The sequence below is a fragment of the Clupea harengus genome, chromosome 7 (assembly GCF_900700415.2).
Source record: "Clupea harengus chromosome 7, Ch_v2.0.2, whole genome shotgun sequence".
Lineage (NCBI taxonomy): Eukaryota > Metazoa > Chordata > Actinopteri > Clupeiformes > Clupeidae > Clupea > Clupea harengus.
This window is the reverse complement of record NC_045158.1, coordinates 16,938,804-16,957,367: the sequence shown is the minus strand read 5'-3', so window position 1 is coordinate 16,957,367 and position 18,564 is coordinate 16,938,804. Positions and strand designations below refer to the sequence as shown.

The following is an 18,564-nucleotide window of genomic DNA, read 5'->3' as shown; positions in this document are numbered from 1 at the left end:
TGTGTGTGTGTGTGTGTGTGTGTGTGTGTGTGTGTGTTTGGCAGCTGAAGTGCTGACATTTAACATCTTGTGGTAAATCTCAGCCAAACCACAAGCTAACAGGCGAGTGAGATTGTCTCTCACCACATAAGAATACGCACATACCTCACCACTGACATGTCCTGAAGGAACAGATGGCTGAGACAGGGCTGGGCTGTTTGACAGAATATGTCAGGTATTCCCACAGGTGTCTGTATGCCCCCCCTCCCCTCCCCCTCCAATCTGCCCTCACTTGGTTGGGTCCCCCTGGGTACTTCCTCCCATGTGCTCAACCACCTGGCTGGACGGTTAAGGGCGGGGGGGGGGGGGGGGGGTGTTACTCTCAACTCTCAGGCCCTACTGTGACTGTCAACACTCCTGTGTCAGGTCAAAACAGCATATCTGTGCTTTTACAAAAGAAGGCTATGGAAGTCACCATCTGCTGGCCTACACAGAGACCCATTCATTATTCATTCATATATGAACCATTTTTAAAAGTATGTCAAACCTGCCGACACTGACACACTTGTGCTCTCTGGTAAGTGCTCAATTTGACCCTTTTCCATAACTACAACTACGACTAACGATTCCACTTACGATTCCCACACATGGACTCATAAGCATACCTAATGCATGCATAACCTCTAAAAAGTAGAACACCAGGTCCTCAGAGTCCTTCTTGTTCCCCTGTGTTTGGGGGCCAGGGGGTGGCATTGGACTAGCCCCGGCCTTGGCGCTGGCATTGGGGCGTGATGGGGATGGGTGTGGGGGAGGGGGGGGGGGGGGGTCTCACCTTGACGGTGCTGACCATCTGCCCGTCGATGTAGAGCGTGGCCATGCTGTTCTTGAGCATGCCCCTGCTCATGACCAGCACCAGGTGGTGCCACTGGCCCTCGCTGATCAGATCGCCACAGCGGAAACGAGCGCAGCACGGCAGGATCTCGTAGAAGGACGACTCCTCGCTGAAGTCATCCACTGGTAGGGGGGACAGAGAGGGAAGGGGGGGAGGATAAATACGAAAAAGAAGACAAGACAAAGAGATTGGAATTGTAATGAGAGAGAAAAGGTAGGGATATAAAACAAAACAGACGAAGGCAAAGAGAGAGAGGGAGAGAGAGAGAGGGAGAGAGTCGGGGGAGAGAAAAGAGGAGCAATGTAAGGGTAGACAAAAGAGAGAGGGGAAAAAGGAGAAAAGCAAAGGAGAAGGAAGTGAGGTACTGCTGACAGGCCCAGCTGTGTCCTGCCTATGGCTAAAGGTCTTGGCCTGAAACACACAACATGGCTGCCTGACCTCATACTGAGATCCAGACTAGTTTGAGCCAGCCTGACACTGAACTACGCTCCACTGGCCAACAAACCCACAGTCCGTCAGGAAATGCTGATGTATCAGCCTGCATATTAAGATGTATCACTTATGTGTGTGTGCGTGTGTGTGGGTGTGAGAGAGAGAGAGAAAGGATAGTGATCTTATGTCTATTGGATGTCACTATTTGTCTGTCTAGCCTGTGCATACATATTGGCCAGGACTGTTTTGGGAGTCTGTCTGCATGTCTCTCCCTCACTGAATGTCTTCAAACTTAACTGTCCATCTGAGTGTGTTGTCTGTTGATCTGGCCATACAGTGGAAGGAAATGGAAATGTGTTTTAATTTATGTATTTTTTTATTTATTTTAATGAGAGGTTTTATACCAAAGTCTGCCTACAATCTGACTGAAGTTTGACACTGCTCCGAAGAGATCTGTCTGTCCATCTGTCTCACTATGTGTCTGTCTGATTATGTGTCTGTCTGTCTGATTGTTTATGTATCTGTCTGTCTGCCTGTCTGTCTGTCTGCATGCCTGCCTGCCTATTTGTCTGCCTGCCTGTCTGCCTGTCTGTCTGTCTGTCTGTCTGTCTGTCTGTCTGCCTGTCTGCCTGTCTGCCTGTCTGCCTGTCTGCCTGTCTGCCTGTCTGCCTGTCTGCCTGTCTGTTGTTCATACCATTGTTCTGCAGCAGCTCCTCTTTGGTGGAGACGATGAGCGAGCGGTCTTTGGCGGACAGCACCACGGCCAGGCACACGTAGTGCTGCTCGGAGGCGCTGGCCCGCCTCACCATGGTGAGCAGCCGCACCGGGTGGTTCTGAGGTGGCGTGCTGAAGCGCTCGATACAGAACCAGCAGGAGTAGCTCAGGCCCGACGGCGGGGGGAACAGGCGCTCACCTGAGGGGGACAGATAGAGAGGTTACTGGATCATTTATTATTCCTAAGGAGCAGTATTACTATTGGGTGACACTAGTAATTCCGAAGTCAGAGCTGATGAGTTCTGTAATGTGTGTGTGTGTGTGTGTGTGTGTGTGTGTGTGTGTGTGTGTGTGTGTGTGTGTGTGTGTGTGTGTGTGTGTGTGTGTGTGTGTGTGTGAGAGAAAGAGACACAGCCTAGTGTGCGTATGTCTATTGGATGTCACTATTTATTCCAAACTCGGAAATCATTTTTATTACACATGCTATGGTGCAGGTATATAAAACTAGGTTAAGTTTGTGTGTGTGTGTGTGTGTGTGTGTGTGTGTGTTTTGTTAGTGGGTATCGGTCTGAGATGAAGTGAGTGAGTTACCGTGTAAAGCGTGACTGATTAACCAGAATTGGTCAAGGAAATTAAATAATGGTGTTTGTGTGATAAGTCAGGATTAAATGAATGACGACAAGGGATTTTGGAAATCCTAGTTGCAGTAACAATGTAGTGAAAGGGATATGTTACATATAAGGCACTTTGAGTAGGTAAGATATGCTTGATGAAAGGAAGGGGGCAGTTATGCTCTCAAAGCTGTTTCAAAAGCTCATTAAGACTTGGAGAACAGTAGGTATTTCCTGTCACACACATTCTCAACATCTCTCTCCTTCTGTGTCTCCAAAAACCATTCCACTGCAGGAACTTGTGGGACTTTCAAGTGGCTTGAACATTTACAGGAACCACTCACTGCTTGGTCGTTTACAGGAACGGCTCACTGCTCGGTCGTTTATAGGAACGGCTCGTCTCGTTTTTGTCTTTTGCTTTTCCACTGCGGTGCAGGAACTACCGGACCTACAAGTTGACGTATCTATCCTAATAGTCTTGCTCTTGATTGCGATGTCAATTCCGAGCACAACAAAATAACAATACGTTTCTCCAGCAGCAGCACCAGCCAGAGAACCAGACCAGAGAATTTCTAGATAACGTTAGGATTACCCGGAGATCGAGTCAACAGTTGAATTTTGCTCTAAAGTTTCTAACGCTCGATTAAATGGCTTCATGGCCGCTGTCTTTACTTGATAAATGACAAAACTGTTGATTAATCAAAACCTATATTTGCTTGTGCTCATTCCGTGTTAACTCTATAAGCCATAATACATTTTATTGTATTCCCCACGTAATCTCTGGTTTTAAAAATGGTGTTTGTTGTCTTCCACTCACATTGCGTTTAACCAATAAGCATCAACCATCACTGCAAGCCCTGCCCAGCAGTTTCAGGGCCGCACAGAGGTACCTAACCCGGAGTAGGTACTTATTTCTCCCATAAATGGGGTCCAACAGGGGCGGTTCCTGCGTTCGAAACACGTACAAAGGTGTGGGCCGTCCTAAAAAACGCCTGCTAGTTCCTACAGTGGAAAAACACACACACACATGCACACACACACACACACACACACACACTCGCACACACACACACACACACACTCGCACGCACACACTCGCACGCACACACACATCTGTCTCTGCCACACTGTCTCTACAAAGAAAACCACAGGGGGAAAACCACAGGGGTTCCTTGTGGAGAGACACAGAGAGAGAGAGAGAGAGAGAGAGAGAGAGAGAAAGAGTGAATGGAGGACAGTGTAGTTTTTCTCTGTCTCTCTCTCTCTCTCTTCCTCCCTCTCTCTCTATACTGCTGCTGCAGCAGTATCTCAGTCGGGGAAAGCATGATGATGTCATCCTGTAAAATGGGTCAGGGGAAGCCAGCCGGGTGCCTGTCTAAAAGGAGGAAGGAGCCAGCCACAGGCAAGCAGCCCCCGCTCTTATGAATACTACACCCAATATGCACTGCAGGCGGCGCTCAACCTGTCTGCACCACTCACATTGCCTCTGAGAGACACTGAGGCTGCTGCAGTTACTGCTGCTCAAGAGAGAACTGAGCTAGACACACAAACATGCTTACAAAAAAACACAAACACATGGATGAAAATGTGTGTGCATTCACACCAGAACAGCAGCACTGTGAGAAGGTGAAATCCATCCCCCTTCTCACTGTGGCCCAAGAGGGGAGAAGGACTGGACTCCCCCACCATAATGGTTGGGTCCGGGTTCCCCCACATCTGTGGAGGGGTCCAATTGACATTAATTGGACCAACCTAGCCCAATGGGCGGCCTGATATAAGGTTTTGGACAGACTGGAGAGCTAAGAGACTGGCACATAGACAAAGCTGTAAGCTGGATGCGTGGCTACAGATTTGTGCCTTGTCTTCTTTCTGTTTGTTCATTTTGTATAAGTTTTGGGGCTTTGAATTACCCTGGCTAATAAATAGCTATTTTTGAGGAAAGCCACCATCTACGGCGCCGTGTGTTTTCCCTCTTCACCACCAACTTCAGCCTACCTCCCACAACGTGGGATGGCCGACTCGGGCTTTTTTCACAAGCTCATACACACTGACACAAAGACACAAATACATACGCGCATTCACACACAGACATACACGCACAAACAATAATATCATTACTTTAGAAATCATATAGGACACACACACACACATTCACATCAAGAGACAGCCCACCCAGTCTAAACAGATACACTGGTTCTTGGTTCCAGGAATAAACGTAAGTACATGCTACATGTGCTGCTATGATGCCACAAGGTACACACGCGAGCACAGACAGACACACACGCGAGCACAGACAGACACACACACACACACACACACACACACACATTCGGTCTAAACCTCAATAACACACTCGCTCTCTCATTTTCACCACCATCTGTTTTTGCACTCCAGTCAACACCAGGATAAACATTTAGATTGAGTAATTTAGAGAATGTATATCTAAATTCAATCTGGTGCCACAACCCAAATGACTGTGAGCCAATGTTGCTCGGAGCTTATTAGTTCTCTAATGTGTGTGTGTTCTCAACAAATCAATAAACTGGTCTCTAAATAGTGGCTAAAGCAGCATCTCATAGTGTCCGCAGTATTTGATAAGCAGTATTTGATGTGTGTGTGTGTGTGTGTGTGTGTGTGTGTGTGTGTGTGTGTGTGTGTGTGTGTGTGTGTGTGTGGAATCATTCACATGATTTGTAAGTATGTTGGTTAGGGGTGTGTGTGTCCATTTGTGTGTATGTGTGTGTGTGATGAATGATTCAACTTATTTTTGACAATGTATTTGGTTATTTATGTGGGCTAGATGTGTGGGTCTATATGTGTTTGTGTGTGAGTGAGTGAGAGAGAGAGAAAGAGAGAGAGAGAGAGAGAGAGTGCTGAATAATTGTCCTGTAAATTATGAGCATATGGGCTGTGTGTGTGTGTGTGTGTGTGTGTGTGTGTGTGTACGCCTACTAACCAACTCCCATGCCGCTGATCACAGCTCCATCGCTGACTCCAGATGCGTTGGCGTTGTTGGAGGGGGCGTTATGAGGGGCCAGGCTGGGCAGGAACAAACAGCTGTGGAACACATTCACACACACACACACACAAACACAAAAACAAACCAGTCACATGTTAGATTGCGCAATGTGGTGACTTAACACAACCGAAAATATTTGTAGCAGGTGCATGACACATAAGCGCTAATGTCACAGAAACATGCAGTTGAAAATTCCCCAAAAGCATGAAAAAATAAATAAAGAAATGAAAAAAAATATAACACACAGCATTTGCATCCGAGTCTGACAAACAGAACACTGGAGAAAAACATTGTTTTTAGAACCATGAATGAACACTGTGTGGTGTAAAACAGTAGCTCCCTCCTGCAGTACCAGGGCTCCTGCAGTCAGGCAGTCAGTCATTCATTCGTCATGGGGAGCAGAGAGGCACTTGGCCGTGTGCCTGGTACCCAGTGTCAGTCTATGCTGATGATGTGCACCCCAAAGGCCTTTCACCCCAAGAGAGGTGAGGAAGTGTTTATCAACACACACACACACACACACACACACACACACACACACACAAGCTTGTATGTGTGAACATGTTTATACACACATAACCTCCATACATACACACCCATCCATCAACATTAAAGCCTGACAGCAGAATTGGAAGTGTGTGTGTGTGTGTGTGTGTGTGTGTGTGTGTGTGTGTGTGTGTGTGTGTCTGTGTGTGTGTGTGTCTGGAATGAGCATGAGTGCTCTTACACATCTACCTCTCCCACTCTGCTTTTCCTGTCTTCTCTCCCACACATCTCTCAGTCTCTGCCTCTCCTTCTCTCTTTCCCTTACTCCCTCTCCTTCCCTCTCTCACTCCCACACCATCTCGTCCTTTCCCCCTCTCTCCATTAACTTTCTCTCATCATCTCGCCCTTTTTCCATCCTCTTCTCTCCCTCTCTTATTCTATCTTTAACCATTTCTCCATTTCACCATCTCTCTCTGTATCTCTCTATCTCTCTCTCTTGATCGCTCCCTTATTCTCTCTATCTCTAGCGCATTAATTCTCTCTCTCTCTGCCCCCCACTCCAGACATGTTCCTCAGCCTATCTGGCTCTGTTCCCTCCCCCTCTGTTCCCTCCCCCCTCTGTGTGCTGTCCTGGGCAGGAATGCTGCTGATGAATATTTGATGTGGGCAGATGGGCTGCTGGAGCGCACATCCTCTGGCTGAGCTGAGCTGAACCCAACGCCCCAGCCAGGGCCCGGCGCTCCAGACGCCTCTCCACACCATGTTCTGTTCAGTCCAGTCAAGACAGCTCTATTTAGAAAACCAGCTTTAAAAGAACCAACGACAAAAAAGAAATGATACAAATAATAATAAGGGTCTGAGTGTTTGAGTCTAACCCTAGGTGTGATTATGCTCTGTGTGCTCTGTCTCTCTTCATTGTGTTTTTTTTGTTTTGTGATACATTGAATGGAAATGCATGTATTACAGTTTATGTGTGTGTGAGTGTGTGTTCATAATACAGACACTACTGTATGAGTGTGAGTGTGTGTGTGTGTGTGTTTATAATATTGACACTACTGTCTGTGTGTGTGTGTGTGTGTGTGTGTGTGTGTGTGTGTGTGTGTGTGTGTGTGTGTGTGTGTGTGTGTGTGTGTGTCTGTCCTGCATGTGTGGTTTTTCAGTAGAATCTAAAGCTGGCTGCTAGAAGGGCTGCTGTCGACTCCAGACTGGGTAGGGCTTTACAGTCCCGTCCTGCAGTCTGTCTGCACAGATGCTCCCCTGGGCTGCCCCACTATAATGACTTACACACTTCATTCTGCACAAGAGACACCCCAAATACTTGCCATCCTGACGGGGACAAGTACAGAACCAACACTGCATACAACACTATCAGGAAGAGACTTGAACCAGCCTGGCCTAACCAGAACGACACCAAACAAGTAGCTTTGTGCATTTACACATATAAAGCATGAGCCTACAATCTCAAAGGGGAAGTTTATGCAAGATACTCACAGATGTCTTACTCCATCTTATTGTTTTTGCCCGACTCCACTTTGATAAGGACAAACAGACTTGGGCTCATACATACATATGATAGCTGCAAATCTACGTTTTAGAGCAGGACAATCTTCTTAGAAGATCTTAGAACTTAAATACCATGTCTGGTTTGTGAGGAACTGCTTTTTCATCACTGTCATTCAGCAACGAACAATGAATGACATTTTTTCTGACACAGACAGACAGAGAGAGACAGAGAGAGAGACACAGACAGACAGACAGACAGACAGACAGACAGACAGACAGACAGACAGACAGACAGACAGACAGACAGACAGACAGACAGACAGACAGACAGACAGACAGGAAGCATCCTCACCCAAAGCCCTCCAGCGAGGTGTCAAACTCCACAAAGGCGGGCGTGACAGCGGAGCCATGCAGCCGGATGTCGTGTGGCGTCGTCATGGAGACCAGGCACTTGACACGCGTGAGGGGCACCGTGCTGTCCTCGGACGAGCGCACCAGGCTGCGGCTGATGCGGTACTGGCTGGTGTCCTCGGTCACCGCGAACACGCTATCCGGCCCGAACCCCTCCATCGACATGGTCATGCTACCTGTGGGTCACGTCATAAGGAAATCGTCAACACCTCACTTGGGTATGGCCGAAATAACATTACATTGATTCTCATTTCAACAGCTGTTACAACTGATGGCCAAATAACACCAACTCTAATCTGCAAATATTCCTCTGAATGGTCTGCTTCTATGACTACCACTGCATACCATTATACTCCTGCTACTAGTACTCAAACTGCTACAGGCACTATAAGTGCTATTGCTTTACTAAACAGGATCAGCAGTGACAACATGAGTGCAGTGAAATTCATGACGGCGATATCAATTTACACTTTGAATAAATCAGCCAGGACAAAGTCTGAAGCTGAGAGTTAAAACATGCACAGGCATTAGAGTGCATGGGCTTAGTGAGCCTGAAAGTCTTCTAGGCCGCTTTGAAGTGGAATGACAGGTTAGGTCCAGCTATCAATTTAAGTTGGAGCACAACCAATACAGTTTCCTCTTTTCATCCCCGGCACTTCCTGTTTTGCTGAGGCTGGTGTGCCATTCCTGCCGTTACATGACGCATTTCCATTGCAGGGACCCACGCAACTTTCACAAAGGTTATCTGAGCTGTTGGAGGAGGGGGGGGTGTGTGTGTGTGTGTGTGTGTGTGTGTGTGTGTGTGTGTGTGTGCGCGTGTGTGTGTGATTAAGGCTGCACTGCTCATTAGGTTGGAGTCACTTCAGTGCAAATCCTTTATGAAATGTCCAGTTGCAAATAAATGATTTGTCAGAGGCCTCCTCGTGAAGCACAAAGTCATTTTCTCAGCTAATTAAAAGTCTGAATAAGTCATCTCCTGAAGGGAGGTGCATTCTGCCTCACTATTGGACCACAGAACTGAAGGAGAGAAACAAGGGGCGAGAAAGAGAGAGATGGAAAGAGGGAGAGAGGGAGAGAGAAGAGAAGAGAGGACATGCTTTATTTGTGGCTAGAGGTAACTGATGGCTTTTTGAAGAGGCTGTGCTGTTGGCCTAATGAAAACCAAAATGTCCATCTTACCATAATGACAAACAAAACAGACACACACTCTTGCACACTCCCACACACACAGAGACACACAAACACACACAGAGACACACACACACACAAAGAGACACACACACACACACACATCCACTCAAACTCTAACCCACTCAATCACTCACTGACGCAAACAATCAGGCAGGAGGATGCGATAGCGTGACAGTTTCAGTGGTAAGTGGTCGTAATTTGGGGGGGAAGAGAGACAGAGAGAAAGTGTGTGTGTTTGTGTATGTGTGTGTGTGTGTGTGTGTGTGTGTGTGTCTTACTTCTCATCTCGGCCTCATAGCTGAGGGAGCTGGGCTTGTGCACGCGGTACTGCTTCAGTAGCTTCTTGTCCCAGGCGCCGCAGTTCAGCGGGTTGCCCAGCCGCAAGAACTCCCTGCCGGAGCCAAACAACAGAACCCATCAAGAACGAGAACATGGCCGACAGCACAAACAACAACAACAACACTGGCGTGAGTCAGACAGTCTCTCACCCTCTCTCCCAGCTCCTCAAGCATGCAATGAGACGAGACACATTTACCGGAATAAGGAATCTGCCCAGGCCAACTACTGTATCCTACTGTGTGTGTGTGTGTGCGTGTGTGTGTGTGTGTGTGTGTGTGTGTGTGTGTGTGTGTGTGTGTTACCAGAATAAGGAATCTGCCCAGGCCAACTACTGTATCCTACTGTGTGTGTGTGTGTTACCAGAATAAGGAATCTGCCCGGGCCAACTACTGTATCCTAGCTGCTATTGAGACAGACTCAGGCTTGGCAGTGGGTGGGGGTGTGATAGTGATTAAGAAGGAAGGGGCTGGGTCCATTACATGACTATAAACCATCTGAGGACGGGAGAGAGAGGAGACACACTAAAGCTTGGTGGCCTGAGAGACACAGAGACAAGGACAAGGACTGATCGAGAGAGCAGAAGACTAGAAGACAGAAACCATTGTACATTATACACAGATATGATAAAAGACGGATATTAAAAGAGAGAAAAGAGACTAATGCCTTGTTGTCCACACGCCACAGGGACAGACTGGAAGACAAAAACAATGGATACAGGGAGGGGGAGAGAAAGAGACCACATCATAAGAAAGGTTAAGACTGCCACTGCAAGAAAGACAGGCGAAGAGAACACCCCGACAGATATGGGCAGCTGCACAGGAGCGATAGAGAGAAAAGTAAACAGACAGAAAGAGGGGGAGAGAGAGAGAGAGAGAAACAGAGTGACAGACAGAAAGAGCCACAGAAAAACAGAGGGAGAGAAACAGAAAGGCAGAGAGAGAGGGGGGGGGTGGGCTGGCTTGAGTAGTATCTCTCATGCAGAGCCACGAGTGGAGCAGAAACCTTCAGGCTTCTTTTCAAATGAAAAGCAGCCCCGCCCTCCCCCCCACCCCACCCCCCTCCTCGAAGGGGTCCGAGGACCGCCAGCAGCCCTTCATCATCTCTGGCCACTCAAGCGGAAAATGGAAAGCACTAATGCAGTGCCGCGCCTGCCTCCGTGCCCCGCGAGAGAGCGCCCGTATCGGCCTTCTGAAATAGCACGCAGAGCGGCCCTAATCTGATCGCCGCCGACGCTGCTTTCTATGCAAAGGAGCACTGAATAATTTGATTCTTAGTTAGCGACTCAATTCCCTGGATAATAAAACACTGCTTCCCCCTGTGATGGGCGCGTGTGTGTGTGTGTGTGTGTGTGTGTGTGTGGGGGGGGGGGATGCATTCTGTGGAAATGCAAGGGCAAATCGAATGAGACGCAGGGGTAATCGTTTGAGAAGGGAGACGGTCAGACGGACCTGCGGTGACCGGGTGCATCTGGCGGGGTGATGTGAACTCAAAACAACAGGTGTAATCATTCAGACGAGAACTGAAAAAATAACAACTGGGTCAAGAGTTTGTTTCAAACTGTGCTTTCTGCAGCAAAGTGGAGGCCTTTTCACTCATAATGCCTCATGCAGGCATATAAACCTGCCTTTTTTATGTCTCACAGAAGGATTCACGGAAGCTTTGCATGCAAAGGCATTCAAGACTGCTTCTTGATGGACGAAAGCCAAGGCAGGAAGTTGACCGCAGTATATGTGTATGGACACAGTCCAACGCTGGTCTTATTAACCTCATGACATACACATTCAGGATACAGGATGTCGAGGCATGACATTCCACATCATCTGATTTCACCCGAGGAAACCACAAAGAGACATTGCCACTGAGCAACAGTGAGGGCTGCCGTTTTAAAGCTGACCCTGGGCAAAGGGCACTGCCTCTTAGTCAGGTGGCTTAACAACGCGATCGTGACAAGAGTGATAAAAGCATGAAATTTGGCACACAATTAGCTTATACCCTACTAAAAGATATTAGAAGGGGTGCCCAAGTGAAACTGCTCATTTTTTCGTTTTAATGAGATATTAAGTTTTGACCTAAATCAAGATATGCGTTACCTGTGGTCCGATTTTCAAAACGGTTATTTTGCCTAGAAATGCTTACCAAATAAGTAATAAATCAGTTATTTATGCATGTTTGTGTTTTCTTGTTTGTTTTTGATATCCACTAGTTTAAACAAATGTTCCTTTAAGTAGCAAAACAGACAAAAAGACTTGTGCCCGTGCGCGCGCTCATCCAAGATGGCGGGAAAGACGTAATTCTGCTATATCTGTTAGGTAAAACCGTTATTTTACCACCATTTAAAACCATATTTGCATTTGTATCTTTTATATGTATAAGGACTGTAATATTTTATTAAAGATTTGCTTCAACATCATTAAAATAGCACCAACAAAGGCGCATTACAGTACCAGGAGGCTACGCAGAAAAAGGTAAATTTGGCGCAGATTGAGCGTGTCTTTTCGCACATCAAAACTGATCATATGAGGAATGTGCTGTTATAAATTGCTCTACGATTTGCTCTCTGGACAATCACATTAACACTTTGGCTTGCATCTCAACTTTTCTTGAACACATTTGCAACGTGAGCAGCGCTGTTTGCAGGTGCACGTAATCAGCTCTCTGCATACAGTATAGACACTTGGGGATAGTCATCCAAACCTAATGCTAACATTGCCGTGAAGTGGTGTTATTTTGCAGGCTGGAACGGAAACTGAACTTGTGCTTATTGCAACTGCAGAGACCGTTACATAGCTCTCTGGTTATCCTTGGTGCTCTGTTCCACACGGCAGAACTAGTGGGGGCCTATTTTCGCCAGGCACACTTTCTGTTGTAAACTGAAAGATGCTGATACCAGTTCCGTGAAATGAGGAGACTGATGTCGTGGAGCTGGGATTGTGAGCAATGGACCTCATTCTCGCACATTTTGTTAAGTGTCTTTAATATCTTCAACCTAAGAAAAGATCTCCACCGGATCCATGAATGCCTGGAAATGTGTTCTTAAACGGCCAAAGTGTGCACTGATTCTTAAATTGAACGAGTGTTCTCGTTTTCTTTATTTATTTATTTATCACGAAGCCTCGTAGAATCATGACTATAAATGTGAAACGTAATTGTTAATGATACAAATATTCTTGTATTTATTATCATTATAATTATTGATGCCTGTAGAATTCATGTGAACGCACTCATCAACGATTTATCACAAATTCAGCCCTTAAGAACATGAGCGCACTCCAATCTGGCCTTGTAGCGCTCGCAAAGAGACGTCTCTAGCCAGTATTCTATCTCAAAGATACGATCACAGAAATGCCCATTTGGTATATCTTTTCTATCAATGTCTTACTTCTAGTGGAGCTATGCATATTTAGCCCAACATATAGTGGTAGGGGTGGCTCACGAGATGCTGAAATGCGAGTTTGGCCAGTTTTTTTTCAGACTTCTCTTGATCCTCTATGTTGAGACCATAAAGAATGATAGAAACGAGAGACTTTAAGCTTGACGGTTAATATTTTGAATGGCAGTCCATTGGAAAGCACCCAGAAAAAATAAATCCTTTGTGTGCAAAAATGTCTTTCCTTAGCCTACAATTGTTGCAGCCCTCTCTAGAATTTCGGCGTCTTCTGAAAAGTTGTGTTGTTTCAAAGCATCCTTCAATAGCCTGCTTATTGCATCCTGGAAATCTAAAACGGTGTTTCTTCCATCAGTTTGTTCTTAAAGAGTCTCTTTGTAATGTTCTAGCAAGACATTGATTAACCTGGTTTTATTTATAGTTTTCTTAACTCCAATATCTTCAAGCCTCTTGATGTACAACGACAGCTCAGAAAGTTTAAACATATGAGTTCCTTTTTTAATAGCTACATTCTTCTATGTACTCGATAAGCTCGACAAATGCTATTGACTTGTTCATTTTTCATCATCACATTTGTCAATTTATAACAGCACATTCCTCATATGATCAGTTTTGATGTGCGAAAAGACACGCTCAATCTGCGCCAAATTTACCTTTTTCTGCGTAGCCTCCTGGTACTGTAATGCGCCTTTGTTGGTGCTATTTTAATGATGTTGAAGCAAATCTTTAATAAAATATTACAGTCCTTATACATATAAAAGATACAAATGCAAATATGGTTTTAAATGGTGGTAAAATAACGGTTTTACCTAACAGATATAGCAGAATTACGTCTTTCCCGCCATCTTGGATGAGCGCGCGCACGGGCACAAGTCTTTTTGTCTGTTTTGCTACTTAAAGGAACATTTGTTTAAACTAGTGGATATCAAAAACAAACAAGAAAACACAAACATGCATAAATAACTGATTTATTACTTATTTGGTAAGCATTTCTAGGCAAAATAACCGTTTTGAAAATCGGACCACAGGTAACGCATATCTTGATTTAGGTCAAAACTTAATATCTCATTAAAACGAAAAAATGAGCAGTTTCACTTGGGCACCCCTTCTAATATCTTTTAGTAGGGTATAAGCTAATTGTGTGCCAAATTTCATGCTTTTATCACTCTTGTCACGATCGAGCCTAAATTTAGCATTAAGCCACCTGACTATCTGGGGTGGGTGGTGTCCGCTTACCTGAGCACCATGGTTACTATGGTAACATAGCCACATTGGTCACAAGTGAGGAGGCAGACACTACTACCACACGTTAGTGCTCCTGGAGTGGGGAGCGGCAGCTTAGCTGAGCACCACGGTTACTATGGTAACATAGCCACATCGGTCACAAGAGAAGAGGCAGACACTACTGCCACACGGTAGTGCTCCTGGCGTGGGGAGCGGCAGCTTACCTGAGCACCATGGGCTGCAGAGCCTGTGAGGCGAGGCGCTCGAACATCCTCTGCAGGGGCGGGTGGAGCGGGTGGTCCTCGTCAGCCAGGGCGCAACTGCAGCGCTGCAGCAGGCGCGAGTGCAGGCCCGCCTCACACAGAACCTGCTGGTTCCGCTCAGAGTGCACCAGCAGCTGCAGCAGGTTGGCCACCGCCAGCTGCAAGTCCAGAGCATGCTGGGAAAGAGAGGATGGAAGGGGGGGATTGTAACAACTACTTAGAAGAGAAGAAAATAGTATACCCAGGGGTGCAAACTCATCAGGGATGAAAAAGGTGACAACGATGCGAACCCCCTAGGAGGGTCCGGGGCATGCTCCCCGGGGAATATATTTTATATACAAGAACATTTTGCACATTTTAAAAGTTCAATGCATCAATCTGGTGCACTTTGACAACTAAATTATGAGGCTAGATCTATGAAGAACTTTGTGCTGTGGTAACAGTTTAATCATAAACATTCCTGTGTTGAATGTTGCACGGGCACAGGCCAACCCAACCACCCACCCACCAGATCTCCATCAGGTATTAAGCAAATAAAAGGGCCAACTATTAGAACAGAAAATCAACAGAGGCTGCATCAGGCATGACCTAGCTTCTCTGTGCTCTTGAAAAACGGTGACAGTGGGAGCACATATTCTTTTCCTTTTACATTACTCTTTAAGTCTAGCTTGTCAGGACAAGGCCCATTTGCACCGGACTCCTGCCTCTAGTTGAGCCACAGTAATGGCATCCTCCTCCTAAAATTCTCTCATTCTGAAAACAAACTGAAGTAGGAGAGTGGTAAGTTTGTTCAGTTGCAGTGAAGCGCTGCCTTTCTTGACCAGGACTCGCTTCAATAAGAGACCTCGTCTCAAGGATAAGTAAAAGAGAAATTACAAAAATAAAAATAGTTTTCTAATGCATGTATTTACTGACTACAAATATTTCTTTTACATATACAGACGTGGACAAAATTGTTGGTACCCTTCCGTTAAAGGAAGAAAAAGCCACAATGGTCACTGAAATTACTTGAAACTGACAAAAGTAATAATTAGGGATGCACCGATACCACTTTTTTACAAACCGATACGAGTACGAGTATTTTTATTTGTGTACTTGCCGATACCGAGTACCGATACCGATACTTCTTAGATTTGGTCTCCATGAAAGTGCAATTAATTTGGAGGCAGATTTTATTTTATCCTCTGCAGATTATGTCAAGCCTTTAGTACAAAATTAACAGAAGGCTATCCCAAGCCAAAAATAAACAGAGCTTTCTGGTTTTAACACACAAAAAAGCCTTCAAACAGACAATATCATCACATGAGACAAAATGCAAATATAACCAGATAAAGGCAATTCAATTTGCTGCATAGTTAACAACACAGTCTGCAAAAAGTGAACAGAACTATTACTAGATTAGCACAAGAGCACATTTCAGTTACAAAAGGATAAGAATAATCTCCTGCTCAAGTACACAAACAATCACTTAACCTATGTGGCACAGTCTTTCTCTCTACCTCTCTCTCTCTCTCCGTGTGTGCGTGCGCGTTTTTTTCTTTTGCAAGACGTCAGTTAAGATTGGTTGCTTCGGTCTTGTGCCACTAGCATCAGTGAACGCTGTGTACTAAGCACTATGGTGTGTCTTCAGATGTTTAATCAAATTGCTTGTGTTAAACAAAGTACTTTCCTTTCCGCCCCTCCACACCGTAGCAGTGCAGATCTTACACTGTGCCTTACTCCTGTCGTCGTCATTTATCTTAAAATGAGCCCAAATCGCCGTTAAGGCAGCTCAACGGAATTGCTAATCGCTAACGAGATGCTAGCAGCTAAATTTAGCGAAACCTGTATACTGAAATACTTTGACACTATGACAAACTTTCCTAACACAGTCAAACATCAAGCAAATGCAACACAAGACGGCAAATAAGCTACTTACTAGTCTGGCAGAGAGTGGTAGGAAAGGTAGGACAATAAATCACATTTTGTGTCAGCATAGCCCGGTCAGTTTGATGCAGTGAAATACTGATGAGTGGTATCGGTGCTTGGTATCGGCCATTCAAAACGAGTACGAGTACGAGTATTTTAACGAAGTATCGGCACCGATACTGGTATCGGTATCGGTGCATCCCTAGTAATAATGAATAAAAAAATACTGAAAATGAACTAATGAAAATCAGACATTGCTTTTGAATTGTGGTTCAACAGAATAATAAAAAAAAAAAAACGAATTAAACTGGCCTGGACAAAAATGATGGTACCCCTAGAAAAGATTTAAAATAATTTGACCATAGAGACATGTTAAACTAAGGTGTGTCCTCTAATTAGCATTACAGGCTTCTTCAAACTTGTAATCAGTCAGTCTGCCTATTTAAAGGGTGAAAAGTAGTCACTGTGGTGTTTGGTATCATGGTGTGTATCACACTGAACATGGACCACAGAAAGCTAAGGACAGAGTTGTCTCAGGAGATTAGAAAGAAAATTATAGACAAGCATGTTAACGGTAAAGGCTATAAGACCATCTCCAAGCAGCTTGATATTCCTGTGACAACAGTTGCACATATTATTCAGAAGTTTAAGGTCCAGGGGACTGTAGCCAACCTCCCTGGACGTGGCTGCAAGAGGAAAATTGATGACAAATTGAAGAGACGGATAATACAAATGGTAACCAAAGTGCCCAGAACAACTTCCAAAGAGATTAGAGGTGAACTCCAAGGTCAAGGTACATCAGTGCCAGATCGCACCATCAGTCGCTGTTTGAGCCAAAGTCGACCGAGGAGGACATCACTGTTGAAAGCAAATCATATAAAAGCGAAACTGGAATTTGCCAAAATGCATATTGACAAGCCACAGGGCTTCTGGGAGAATGTCCTTTGGACCGACGAGACAAAACTGGAGCTTGTCAGTTTCAAGTTATTTCAGTGACAATTGTGGGTTTTTCCTTCTTTAAATGAAGGGTACCAACAATTTTGTCCACGTCTGTATATTATAAATCATTTGTTAGACATCCTCCATTTAGTGCAGTTAGATTTGACAACAGAAGAACCAACTGTGTTAACTTTATCAATTAAAAACATGCCACAAAATGTCCACTGGAAATGTTTCATCCAAAGGCCTCTGCTATACAGCAAGTTGGCTAATGCGTCAGGAAGAGCGGGCACTTGTACACCATGTCTATGAGTGGCCCTTCATGGTTTTCAAACATCATACATAAGACGCTCAATGACTCCCTCCTTTGTGAGAAACTAACCTCGAGATCTACAGGCAGTGTGAAGGAGGGGGAAAGCTTTCTCTCAGCTGCCTCAGAGAAAAGAGGTGCAAGGGCAGGAATCACAATCTGCTCCGATGGATCATTTCTTAAAAGGCTTCTTTTCTCCTCTCACAAAAGGTAACTCTTCACACCAAAGAGGAGATGATACAGTGGCAGGGACAGAGGAGACGGTATGATGGCAGATTCTGTCAGATTTATCAGGCACTAAAAGATAAAGGCTACCATCTTGGCTTGACAAAGGCTGCATTGTGAGGCATTCCTGGCCATTGAACGGTCAGGTGATCATTAGAGCAGTGGGGAGGGAAGGAGCCTGTCCTGAGATGGCCCCCTGTTTCTGTCTGTCTGCCTTTGTCTTCCTCTGCCCACTCCATTCTGACACTTTCCTGAGCCTGCCATTGTTGCTTTAGAGGGAGCAGAAGAAGTCAACTCCCTGCCAAAATCTTTTCCACTACCACTGGGATGGGGTGGTATGTGTGCGTGAGCGTTTGTGTTTGTGTGTGTGTGTGTGTGTGTGTGTGTGTGTGTGTGTGTGTGTGTGTGTGTGTGTGTGTGTGTTGGGATGAGGTGGTATATGTGAACGTGTGTGTGTCTGTGTGTGTGTGTGTGTGTGTTAGAATGAGGTGGTATGTGGTATGTGTGTGTGTGTGTGTGTGTTGGGATGGGGTGGTGTGTGTGTGTGTGCGTGCGTGTGTGTGTGTGTTGGGATGGGGTGGTATGTGTGTGAGCGTGTGTGTGTGTGTTAGGATGGGGTGGTGTGTGTGTGTGAGTGTGTGTGTGTGTTGGGATGGGATGGGGTGGTATGTGTGTGTGTGTGTGTGTGTGTGTGTGTGTGTGTGTGTGTTATAATGGGGTGGTATGTGTGTAG

The 18,564-nt window shown here is 45.5% G+C and overlaps 1 protein-coding gene across 8 annotated transcripts in view; it reads right to left on the bottom strand.

The window, feature by feature from the left end:
* Positions 1-18,564, bottom strand: part of wdfy3 (WD repeat and FYVE domain containing 3) — a 106,000-nt gene that overhangs the window by 45,709 nt on the left and 41,727 nt on the right. For all 8 annotated transcript variants that reach the window (XM_031570689.1, XM_031570690.1, XM_031570686.2 and 5 more), the window contains 6 exons: positions 14,411-14,625; positions 9,517-9,629; positions 7,989-8,223; positions 5,585-5,685; positions 1,998-2,216; positions 812-993 (listed from right to left, as the gene is read on the bottom strand). In XM_031570689.1, the coding sequence (XP_031426549.1) occupies positions 812-993; positions 1,998-2,216; positions 5,585-5,685; positions 7,989-8,223; positions 9,517-9,629; positions 14,411-14,625 (1,065 nt within the window). The remainder of the gene's footprint in view (positions 1-811; positions 994-1,997; positions 2,217-5,584; positions 5,686-7,988; positions 8,224-9,516; positions 9,630-14,410; positions 14,626-18,564) is intronic.